Source organism: Prinia subflava, chromosome 5 (assembly GCF_021018805.1).
Source record: "Prinia subflava isolate CZ2003 ecotype Zambia chromosome 5, Cam_Psub_1.2, whole genome shotgun sequence".
NCBI classification, from domain to species: Eukaryota; Metazoa; Chordata; class Aves; order Passeriformes; family Cisticolidae; genus Prinia; species Prinia subflava.
Window position 1 is genome coordinate 32,570,105 of NC_086251.1, and position 12,671 is coordinate 32,582,775.

Sequence of the window (12,671 nt, forward strand, 5' to 3'; positions counted from 1 at the left end):
ATGCTCAGATTTCTGCAATTTCTGCAGGTAAAAGAATGACCAGTCAGCACCTGAGGAATACAGCAAATAAATGTATACAAAGCTCTTTTTGGCATCGTCGCCTAAAGGGCAAGGAACTCTCTAGAGCCCATAGAAGATGCACAAGCAATTTATAACTATCTTAGTCATCAGACAATAAGTTTACTTCTCCAATCCTCATTCCCTAGTGACTACAAGCCATCTAATTTCTATAACCAAAACAGTTGAAAATGGCAAGTCCCACCAATATGTCTCTTCATTTGCCCCTGCTACATATCCATGCTATGATTTAAATTGAAGCAGAGGTGCTATGAAAGAAATGATACCTTGGTTTATAGTTAAAGGGAGTATCAACACCCATACACGAGACATGAATTTTGAAGTTCACAAGTCCTCAAGGGGCCTGTCTGCGTGGTTACACTGTCATAACTGCAGTGGCTTAAAAACACAGTCAGCACAAGACTTTTAGGTATAGATAATGCCTTTTATTGGACCAGCTAGTATAATATAGGAAATAGTACACAGATTTCCAGATGTTGCTGTTTTTTAGGTTCAGTAAGTTTTAGCTTTCAACCTGATTTTGTAAACTACTATTGCATTCAGTTTGGGAAGTGTGAATGGATGGGCAACTTGATACATACATAGTAAGAAGCATTTTGAATGGTCAGGCTCAGGGAGTAGGTGTTTTACTGTGACTGGGGACCAGCAGTGAGCAGTGCTGGGGGAGCTGGTGCAGTGCTCTCTCCTCAAGTTGATGCAGGCAGCATCAAATTGGGATGACAGTGCAGTATACCTGAGGCCACGGCTGCCATCCAGAGACATCTAGACAGGCTGAAGCGATGCACTGACCAAGAACAAATGTGCAGTCCCACACCTAGGGTGGGAGAGACCCTTGCACCAATACAGGCTGAGCAGGGAAGAAGCACTGCTGGAAAGGAGATGGAGGCTTTGAGCTAATATGAGTGGGTGGTGGAATGAATTAAATAATTAGTACTGTATGGCAGAACATGTATAATTTTTATTTAGGTTATCTGAGTTTAGTTTTTTGCCTGGACTAGTTTTTGTGTTCAACCCCCTGTATGGTAGTACATACTTCACTAGTTGCCAATTGTAAAGAGCAGGTATGGACCCAGCTTAAAACAGATTTTATGAATAAGCTTAAAATAGATTTGAAAGTACAGCTTTCAGAAAATTACTTTTGCTCTGATTCAAGGCCAAGCTATACTTGTGGACTTGCAGTAATTTGGAAGGAAAAAGGTGTATCTTGAAGAACAACTGAACTCCAAACATCCAGCTTGAGCTGAGGCAGTAAGATGGTTTTCGCTTGGTTCTGATGGTAAAATCCAATTTATAAGTTACTATGGTTGCAAAATCTTCCAGGAATCTGAGCACATAAATACAAAATACCTAGCTGGTGATGTTCCCTTGGGAGCAATATGGTCCATCCCAGCCAAGAGTATCTTGCAACTCTGTTAGTGTGGTGCCTTTGTATTTTAAGTTATACTTTAAAGCAATTAACTACTGATTGAAGCTCTGATAGAAGAAATAGCTTTTATCTTCATAGAGCATATATCTGATCCTCTGAGAACAAACCAAGCATGAATCTCCTTTACATTAGGAGACCATTTCATCTGAAGAATGTCACATTCAAGGATCAGTGTGTCACACTGCTGTCTGGGCATATAAATTAAAACTGAATATTTGTATGAGATTGTGTTCTGTAAGATTTACTTATGGATTACCTTCAGGCCACAAAGGCAGAAAGCCCTCTTTCTGTCAAACCTCCATCTATTTGTGTATGTATGCATGCATGTGAACTTCCCAAGGAAAATGTGTTAAAGAAAAAGCAAAGATGGCTGGGATGTACTTCTCTGAAGTACAATTCAGCCAGGAGATTGGCTTAACAACGCAACTGCCACAGAGCACATGATATGTGACCTTGGATATATATGAATATATTTGTGTTTCTTAAACCACAGTGGCCTTCAAGCTCTATGCTAGGAATGAGCTTACAGCTTAGTAAAAAGAATGTCACCTACTGAATGTGGTTGCCATGAATATGTAGGGGTTTTCCTTTTACCTGGAATTCTTCAGCAAAGCAAAAGTCAGGTTGCCCCAGTCCCTGCTGAGATAATGGTATTTATCACTGCCTCTGAGAAAAGCAAGTGAGCAAAATTGATCATTTTGGAAACCTGAAGAGAAATGTGCCCTGATTGCTGGCAAAAGATTACTTTGAATAGCTGAACCTTGTCAGTTCGTCTTAAAGAATCAATTTATGAAATCTGTCTGAATCTTGGTGTGAGGCACATTGGCCTTATGATGACTAAATAATGTCTAAAAACATAAATGGAGCTCGAAAATAAGCTCTTGATAATGCAGCATCCCTGGGATCCTGGATTTTGTACTGCTCTGTTGAGTATATTTCTCAAAAAAAGACCATTCGGGCAAATCTCGATTATAAGATAGGGTGGCTTTGCCCTTTCAGATTTCTTGCCCGGCCATTTCTTCTCAGAAGCAGAAAAGTTGACAACGTTGAGTGGAAGAGCTTTCACAAACTCCTAATCGTGATACAAGAACCATGAAATAAAAAAGCCCACTGGGGCCCCTTTTCCTTGCTCTGCAGTTAAACTGGAGGGACAGCACAAGGTGCCGGCTAAACCTTTACAATGGCAATCACCAAGGTGGGCACCTCAGTTTTGTGCCTCCACCTCAGCACGGCACAGAGGCTCACGGGGTGAGCCAGCCCCGTGTCCCACGGCGGGAGCCGCACTGCGCGGGCCCCTCCCGGTGAGCCGGGCCCTGCCCAGGCCGTGCCAGCCCCCCTGGCCCGGCTCAGGCACGCCTGAGCCCCGACGGCTCGGCAGCGCCTTGCTGGGGAGGAGAAGCGGGGAGGGGAGGGGAGGAGAGGGCAGGTCCTGCCCTGCCCTCCCGGGCCGGGGTGGTGCCGTGGAAAAAAAGTTGTGGCGGCTTCAGAGCGGGGCGGTGCGAGCCGGGAGCGCGTGTGGGTACCTGGTAAAGCCGGCGGCTTCAGAGAAGAGCAGCCCCAGCTCAGTACTTCCTCCTGCCGATAAGATCTTCGCCAGCGCTCGTCACGGGTGGCGGCCGCCGCCGTCGCTGCCCTACTTGACTCGGTTTCAGACTCCTCCCGAGCGAGCCGGGAGCGCGAGAGCGGCGAGGCGGCAGGGAGGAGGCGATGCGCGGGGCCGCGCCGCTCCGCCCGGCCCCCTCCGCCCCGCGCAGCCCCGCTCCCTGCGCTGCGGGCACGGCCAGCCGGGCGGCGGAGCTGCGGCGGCAGCCGGCATGGGGACCTTAGGCAAGAGGAGAGAAAACCAGTGAGTTTGCCGTGCTGCTTTACGCCCCCGTCGCTCCCCTCCCCGCGGCGGAGGGTACGGGGCTCGGTGTCAGGCCGCCGCGCCGGACGGCGTGCGGTGCGCGCTGGGCGGACGCGGCTGTCCCCGCGGCGGGGGAGGCACTGCGGGGCCGGCCGGGGCCCTCCCGAGCGGGACAGGGAGCGGAAAGAAGCGCGGGAGGAGGTGCGCGGGGGAGGATTTTGTTTCGCCCTTCGGGATGCCGGTGCGCGGCGGGTCAGCGCGGGTGGAAGCGCCTCGGTTACGGTGTCGCTGAGCGGGAGCGGCGGCGCGGCGCCCGCCGGGCTCGGGCACCTGCGGCACGGCCGGGCCGGAACGCGGCTGTCACCGCCCCGCCGGGCAGCGGCACCTGCGCCGGGTCAGGCCGCGGGAGGACGGCACTTACTTGGGATGTGCTCCCCTCCGGCAAGGGCGTGCAGAAATGGAAATGCGGAGCGGGCATTTCTGCCCCCGCTGCCCCTCAGTCCCGCTTTCATCTTTTTGTCGTGTCGGGTGACTGCTGCCACAGGGTCTGTTCTAAGGAATAACCAGAGGGGCCACCGCCTGAGCTTTGCCTGTCCAGCGTGACCAAGTCGGCCACAGTATTACTGTAAACTTTTTTCAGATGTGGAAATTTCAGGTTTTCTCCCGGGCTTTGCCAAAGCCTGAAATATCTTCTGCCTTAATTCCTACTTTGGTACTACTTGCTGGGATCCTCTGTCGCGTGTTGAAGAGGCACTGCAATAAAGCTAGGAGAGGGGCTTAAGCTTGTGAAAAGAAAACACTGAACGCTGATCAGGCCCTTGTTCTTTTTATATGAGAACAGGAAGTCAGATCACAAAGCTAAGAGGGAAATTGAGAAAAAGGGGGAAGGGAACATTTGCATGTCAGCTACTGTCAGCCTGGCTACGGAGGGCTCAGCGATGGTTACTGCCTCTGAAGGGTCAGGCGTGTATTTTCCTGAATTTGAAGCTGCGGAGGCCTGCCATCAGTGTTGGCTTGTAAATGACACCAGGGTCAGTTTCGTGGCTTTCCCAGCACTCAGGAGAGACAGAAAGGTAAGGAAAAGGCTGGACTTTCACGGGGATTAGGTAGGGTCCAGTCTGTCTTCATAAGGCACGCTTATTTTTAACTTCATGCCGGAGTGTCTATTCGGGGATGTCCGTGGATTTACTTCTACTGGCTGTATGTAATACACACACTGGAGGAATCTCTATGCCTCTTCTTCCTGGGACTGTCAGCTGATTATAACAGAGTCTTGCATAGTGTTCCAAGAAAAGTTATGTGAAAGCTTAAGACAGCAGCTTAAAGATGCTGGAGTCACAGCTGGAAGGCTGTGTAGTGTCTGAAGTAGACCCAAAGAATCCCTGAAATTTCAGGAGTCCCTGAAATAAACCCAAGTTTTACTAAAACTGCAGTGCTTGTTGTTCTTTTGTGAACTGTATGGTTGTACTCTCAAGTCAGATTTTGCAGTGGTTCCTGGATTAGCAGGCAAATACATTTCATCACTTTTCATCAATACAATATTGTTCCAATTTACTATTTCATACAGAAATATGAACTTGTATGCAAGGAATGAATAGCCTTTAATATTATCCATAAACATACTCATTCTTGAAGTAGAAGGTATTATATGGTCAAAGCACAAGACTAAAATTAGATATGTGTTTTATTTTGGTCTCATTTACATTTGCTATTAAATACATTTATTTCTTCATGTTTCTATTTTAAAGCAGCTTAATAGGAAATAATAATATAGAATAGATGAAAATGAATATATTTGTTTTGATTGTGAAGTACTCCTCCATTTTGTTTACTTAACAGTGACTTTTCAAATTAAATTAATAAAACTAGTCTGGTGTTTTTCAATGTATATAATAGTTATTTTTTTCTCCCCCTTACTTTTGTTGGGCACACAAACATCTCTTGGTAGGTTACTGCGTACTCTCCAACGAGACTTCTGATAATCCTGACAGATCATTCAGGGAGCTCTACAACCATGTGCTGTAAAATTGACATTTAGCAGAAAAAAAAGTCACTTAATGAGCAATCCCTTTGGTGTACATATTAAGTGGGAGGGTTATGTCTTTCAGCACCCTGACTAGAAGGAGTTAATTGTCCTTTAAATCTCTCCTCCTTTTCCATGCAGTGTAAAATTTGCCACTCTACCTTCTTGTATTTACTTCACTATTGTGCTTTCTTCTAGGCAACCCTCCCAAGCATGCAGCACTGCCCCTGAATCAGCGCTGGAGCTGCAGCAGGGCAGCCACTGTCCCAGCCTCTCAAATCACACTCAGGTCATGATGGTGCCCTTGGGGCACCTAGCCAAAGGAGCCACTTTGGAAGACCTTCTTGAAACCTGCATTCAGTCTTTTGGTGAGTGCCTGGAGGTGTTTAGTCATATTAATTTGGTTCTGTCCTGGCTACGTTTAAATCCCTTAGTAGGGAATTAAATTGATTTGTTGGTGGAGTAGAAAGGTGTTAACTGAGAATTGTCTGTGCTACAGGTGATTGTATTTTTGGTTGATGGATGTGTTTATGCAGAAGTGTGTAATATATGCTGAGAGATTAGAGTAACTGCTGCTTCTTCTTGAGGGAACTGGACAAATTCCAATCATCTACCCTTCTAAGAGTAGTTTTTTCTTCCTTCAAGTACCAATTTGGTAAACTTTAGCTTTATATTTTTGCATATTGCAATAACATTCTTATAATGCATGTAAGCAGCATGTTCATATTAAACATTTTTATACAAAAAGGGCAATTTTTCAGATAGGTGAGATAACACTGGATTGCTTTTTGCATTATCAGTATAGATTTTGAGTTGTTTCTTTACAAAAGAGAAAGAATCCAAACAGAAATCACAACTGTATTTTTTTAACTGATCATTTATCCATTTGTCCTTTTACAATAAGGATTGAAATATGGATAAGTTTAACCATTGCCTAAGCCATGTATCCCTAGTTTCCTTTTCCAACTTTTTCATTAGTAAATGTGTTTATATTCAGTATTATTAAAATACATTATTACTGAAGAAACTTAAAGTGATTCTGAATAACTTGCTTTTAAGTAGCACATCTGTTTGTTAATGCTGAGTCTTTCAGTGCTTTGAGCTTCTCCCAAAGTATATGTGGCAAAGTTTCAGAAGTAGTCCTTAGTTGATAAATGTACTTGAACACCTACTCAGCTCCAAAATAATTATCTATACAGTTAAATAGTAACACATCGTGCTGATCTGCTGGTACAGTGCATAAATACTGTGTAAACAATGACTAATCTTTCGCATTTTTTTAAAACGGGATTTTTTTAAACTTGAAAGCCTTCTAATCAGCATGTGCAGAGAAATGCATGTCTGAGAAAGGCTGGTGAAACCTGTAATTGTCAGTAATATCTTCTTTTTTGCTTCTTCCCCAATTCATTATTATGAAGACACTGAACTGCTATAAAGCCCCAGTTCCTCAACAAATTTTGATTGATATTTTTATAAGTTTCAGTTCAATAGGAGTGGGATAAGATATCTAAAACATAAGACCTTCAGGTAGTTGTAATATTGTGACTACTTGACCAATAATAATGTCTCCACATTTTAATGAAGAAACAATACTATATATGTCACATTATAAAAATCTAGTACGGTTATTAAAGTGATTGATTTGAAGCAGTGCAGATGAAACCCTGAGCAGGAGATTATTTCTGGCTAATACTCTGTATAGCAATCTAGACATGCTTAGATGTTCTCAGATTCTGGAGCATCAGTGTATTAAAAGGACTAGGGTAACAAAGAGAACCAAGTATACCTGTGCAGTTCAGCTACACATATGTGAGTCTTTCTTAGGGGTTTCACACTTCAGCTGGAAAATTTACTGTAGTCCACTGGATAGGGTTTTCTTGACCCTTGACAAGCTTTACATAAGCAAGGTTGATTGCAGTGCATCAGCAAGCATCATTATAACTCACTAAGGACTGCTAAAATCATGCTGTGTGCTGCAGAGGTTTAGACCCTTAATTGGACAATTCATAGCAGCGTCTGTATTTATACATCTTCTATGAAATGATGTATCTTCTTAATGCTATGTTGGAACTTCCCATTAAGATATTTAAATAAAAATACAACTGTTAAAACACTAGATAACCTGCATATTGAAGTTCATTAAAGAAGGCTCTTGCAGCTATCACCAGAACCAGTGCAAAATTCGTTCACATCATTGTGTCAATAAAGGAAGAGATGAAAAAAAACTTTAATCTGAGATTTTCAAGAGGGTTGGGGGACGGGAGAAAAATGGTGGGAAAAAAGCATAGCTGCAGAATGAGTAGAACAAATCTGAATAATTGAGCAAGTTTCTTCTCATGCATAGTACTGAAATCTTCCAATGTCTATGCTATAATAGTTCTGTTTGGGCTGAGATTATATCCTCAGTCTTGGATATGCTGACCTGTAATATTTTGTATATTATTCTGTGAAGTCATTATTGTGATTTCAGCAAGTTTTATTCAAATGTTTAAAGTACAGAACCCCCAAAGACATTGTACATTTGAAGTTTACTTTCTGGAAAGAGCTGTTGATTCATTTGCTGTCTAGTCTTCAGGAGAACAAGAGGCAGTAGACAGAGGTGGTGATGTGTCACGTTTGAGAATGTAAACTGCATCTTGTTCACATTACACTGCACTTGCTGGTATTATGTGTACAGATACAATTGCTCTGTAATGGATGCAAGCTGAGTTTGTACTCCTGGACTCAGTCATACAAGTTTGGAAAAAGCAAACAGTGTATAAGAGAAGCTGCTGTCAACAGTGGTATGTAAGGAGAAGTTGGCAGCCTTTTGCTGTATGTGCGGAGAATATCACAAGAAGGTCTATCCAAGAAGGTGTTAAGAAACAACACACACAGCTGTGAAGAACACAAGCATAAGTAGCTTATCTAACAACATGGATTGGGAGAAGAAAGGAGGAAGGGAATATGCTAAATTGAAGTTAAAAGTGAGATGACTAAACTTTGCTGCAGTATTGTAAATGTATTCCAAGATATTTTGCGGAATGATTTGGTCAGAGAGCCAAGATAATCCAAAATCTTAGTCTGTGCAGTTAACTTAAATTCCTGCTTTGGTGATTAGTGTGTGTGTTCTTTCACCTCTCAAACTTGGTCTTCTTTAGCTTGGAATGATGAATGACAGGCATGTGCCTTAGTGACAGAAGCAGTGAGGGTCTTAAGAGGTAGTTCGAAGTCATGTATGCGGTCACTACATCTGAAAGAGTGGCATCATACCAGTGTTTATTCAACAGCATGATGGGGAGATGCTAAAAGTAGAAGTTTCTTCAAGTCCCATGGAAGTTTGAATCAGGATGACAAAGATGAATCATCCTGCAAATGAGTTGCCAAAAGTAAAGAAAGTAAAGAAAAAAGCAAGGATATAAGTGAAGGCAAGAGTTTGGGGGAAAAATAGCAGGATGAGAGATTGAAGGTAGGAAGTGTCTTAGAATGGAATATTGGTCCCTTCATAGGAGAAGATCTGTAGAGGCTTGAAACCACTCTCACCAGTTTTAAGAAAAGACATTTGGTTATACAGGTCAGTGATTTAAAACATGTTCCAAAACATGTCTCAGAAGACCTCCCAACATTGTAAGTAGCTACAGGATGGTGTTACTGCTATGATCTGGATTGACAAGAAGAATTGGAGAACACAAGCATCACATGTGATTCCCCTAAAAAAGAAGGGGAGGAGAAGAGAAAGAAAGGAGGAGAGTGCATAGCAAGGAAGAGCAGGAGGTGGGATAAAATGATTATAAAAACAGAAAAGACAGTAGCTGCAGAAAGGTTAGATTCACCGCAGTCTCTACATCAGATATTAATCCTGAACAAAAAGCTCATAAAGAGATAATTAAAAGCAGATTTTTCCATTGGCAGCAAAATGGCTGAAGTTGTAAATTCAGGGAATCAAAAAAGCAGTTAATAGATCTTGGCCTGAAATATGACAGCTTCAGGAGGGAGGTAATTTATTCTGGAGGAAATCTTCATTAGTGACTGTGATTCTGGAGTGGATTTTTACATAGAACAGTGATTTTAATCCCCTCCACTTTTTTTCCATTATGTAGTACATAAAATGCCTGGAAAAATGTACTTTTGATTGGCAGACAGTTCTCTGGAAGTCAATATGGCTTTGTCTCCTCTTTTGTTGCTAGTTGTAGAGGTATCAGCTTTGTTGTTGAAACCAGCACAGTAGGGTTTAGCTTGCTGGTAGGTCAGTAGAAAACAGGAAGAATATGCTTAGTAACACAACCTTGTCTAGTTCTTATAGTAACCTTTGTGAGACTACATAAATGCATAAAATATTTAGTTCAGAAAGTGTTACAGATCAGAGATGAAAAATGTATTAACAGTGTTCACTTCACTGGATACCTGATTTGTTAACTTTATATCTGCTAGATATTCTGACATTTATCACCCTGGGCTATCCTCATGCTACTGTGAACTTGAAGTTCCAAATATGTGTTGTGAAGTCAATTTCTAATCTAGAAAATTTTCTTTTTTTTGTAACTTCACAGTATGTTAGTGCATGGTAAGACGTCCCTGTCTCTTTCCTTTGACTGTGTCTATTTTTAGCTTATAAATTTACCTTTTTAAATCTAGAGTAAAGTTTAAGGGTGATTATGTTTTTAAACAAACATATCTTTCAAAGATCCAATGAGATATTTTAACATGTAGTCAAGCTTATAAACTGTGTAGGGTCAAAGGGCCTTTTCCTTGCCCACACAAAATATTTGTTTAAATTGTTTTTACAAGTATTTAAAGACTCCATTGCAATCAGGACATTTGTCTTCAACATTGCGCCAATTTGATATCTCCTTGTTTGCTCTGTAGTAAAGTCCCGAAAGGTTACCCAGAATTACCTAACAAAGAATTCCAAGAGAGCACTTGAAAGCTGTAATTTATTCAAAATAAATACGTTATTAAAATAAATATGTATATTCAAAATAAATACGCTATATTTTCCTAAAAAAAATCTGAGGATCATTTAAAAGCTGAAAATTCCATGAGAGCTCAAGATATTGTTTTAATGAAGGTGTTTTTGTCCTTAACCTCTGAGTACAAGATCTCACTCTTTGCCTCTTACATTTGAGTCCTGGAAATGTGTTTACTGTAGCATATGGATGACCTATGCTTGTCCTACAATTGAGACACTTGAGTTAAAAAGAAATCAAGAAGTATCGTCTTCACATGCATATCTCAGTACAGTGTCCCTGTGCTTGGTTTCTTTAAAGAGAAGTAAGTAAAGGGCTTTAGGAAAGCAACAAAAATATTTCTCAGATGATGTACCTTAATTCCGTGTGAAAGCTCATCCGTGATAAACTGTTTGCAGTGGAGCTACTTGCTATACATATAGGTCAATTTTAAGCCATGGAGGACTTAAAGGAAGTGGAAAGTTACAACTTCAAAGATTACCAATGTTCTTAATGGAATTTACGTGAAACTAATGCAATTTGCAACTTCTAATGGTCATAATAGTCATAGACAGCTAGGTCTAGGGATAGGTTGTGATGTTAAGTTGTTCTGCAGTGTTTGATCTGTGCTAAAATAGCTTTTTGCCTCAATGTGTGATAAAGTGACGTGTGTAAACAAACCTTAGAAACACTGGAAACTACATCCAGACTAATCCAGATGAAAGATGCCACAAAATTGTTTTGATAGAAATCAGAAATCTCACAGAGGTGCTGGTGGCCTCTTAGGTATAAGCTACCTAAAACGGTACAAGTCAGTCATAGTTCACATTTTCTGGAATAAAAAATAACTACATTATTGACTTGTATGTATTGTATGTATTATCATGTGAAATGATAATATTTTTATACTGCTCATATCAATATCATGCAAAAACATATTGAGACTTAGGAATTCTTTGAGAATCATGTACAAATTGCATGCACCTTACAAACAATGAAACAGGAAAGTTGGAGTTCACTCTTTAGATCTGTAGGCATTTTCTCCTCTAAAATACAGAAAAAAATGAAAACTGTCCATTTTTCCCCATGTGTGTTATCTGGAAAAACCCCTCTACTTTTAACATAAATAGGTTCTTCCAGTCTTGTTCAAACATACAATTAACTACTAAAACAATCAGTTCAATTACTGAGTTTATCCTTTTATCAAATTTACTATATAACAAATTTACTATATATTCAAAGGCAATAAATTCTTCCAAGGCATATGCACACCCACAGAATGCAACTATGGCCATTTGTTTTTTTCCTCTCAGGTTTGCCTCAACAATCACTTGTATTTGACTCATGCTGCACATCCTTGTAGGGTTCTATCTCTTGTTCCTGAAGCCTGGGCTGAATGTTGAGGTCTCCGATCCCTCCGCCCCACCAAGTAGTTAAATTTTATTCACAAAGCTGTTCTGTGTGAAAATGCTGTTGATGATTGTGTGTTAAGTAATCTGAGTGCTGTTTGGTCAAATACAGTGCAGAAACCTTAGTATTGCTTGGCAACAGAAACCATGTTAATGTTCAATTAATGACATTGTGGGAACAGAAAAGTAGTTACTGCTCTGGAGAATTCTAAGTGCTGTTTAGCTAACTATTAAGTTAATTGTGGTTGTACCAAAATGAAAGCGATTTCTTTTTTTAACCTGTTGTCTGAAAAAAATTCCCAAAGAAAAGGAACTTTAGATATCTTTATATATATATATTTTATAAAGTTCTATTTAGCAAATTTGACTTCACTTTTTTCAATGTAATTTTCCAAAGCCAAGAAGTAAGCAATAAAACCAAATGAAGAAAACTTAGAGACTTTTTTCTACATAAAGCAGTCTCTTATTTATATATTTACTTATATTTACTACAGGGATATGACTGCAAATTTTATCTTCATGCCTCTAAATATAACTTCAAGAAAAATCAGTATAATTTTTATTTACCAATGCAAAATATTCTAATTGCCCACCACCAGCCAGCTGATACCCAGACAGTTCCCAAGCAGCAGCAGTCCTGACAAACTTGCAGCCTGTTTTTAAATGCTAAACATTATGTGATATGACATGAAGTATCCCACTGGTTTGTTGGGTCAGCTCCTGTGGCTGTGTCCTCCAGCCCCCTTGCTGGTGGGGCAGTGTGAGAAGGCATCCCCAGCTGCTGGGTTAGAAGTTAGTCTGTCAACACCAGTTCCTGAAGTGCACCTAAAGGTAAAGCCAGGACTAGGAAGCTTAGGTATGTAAGTGAAACTATAAGTGAGGAATATTAGAGCAGGGTTAGAGCTGGAGCAGGCAGCAGTAATGAAAATCGAGGTCAGGAAGTGGGACCCGAGAGATCTGCAAC

At 41.1% G+C, this 12,671-nt stretch overlaps 1 protein-coding gene across 1 annotated transcript in view; it reads left to right on the forward strand.

The window, feature by feature from the left end:
* The first annotated feature begins 2,910 nt into the window (after nt 1–2,910).
* The window catches only part of RASGRP1 (RAS guanyl releasing protein 1), a 37,472-nt gene continuing 27,711 nt past the window's right edge, over nt 2,911–12,671 (forward strand). Inside the window, exons 1-2 of the mRNA XM_063398819.1 lie at nt 2,911–3,350; nt 5,572–5,741. Coding sequence (XP_063254889.1) covers nt 3,319–3,350; nt 5,572–5,741 — 202 coding nt within the window. The 5' untranslated portion in view covers nt 2,911–3,318. The remainder of the gene's footprint in view (nt 3,351–5,571; nt 5,742–12,671) is intronic.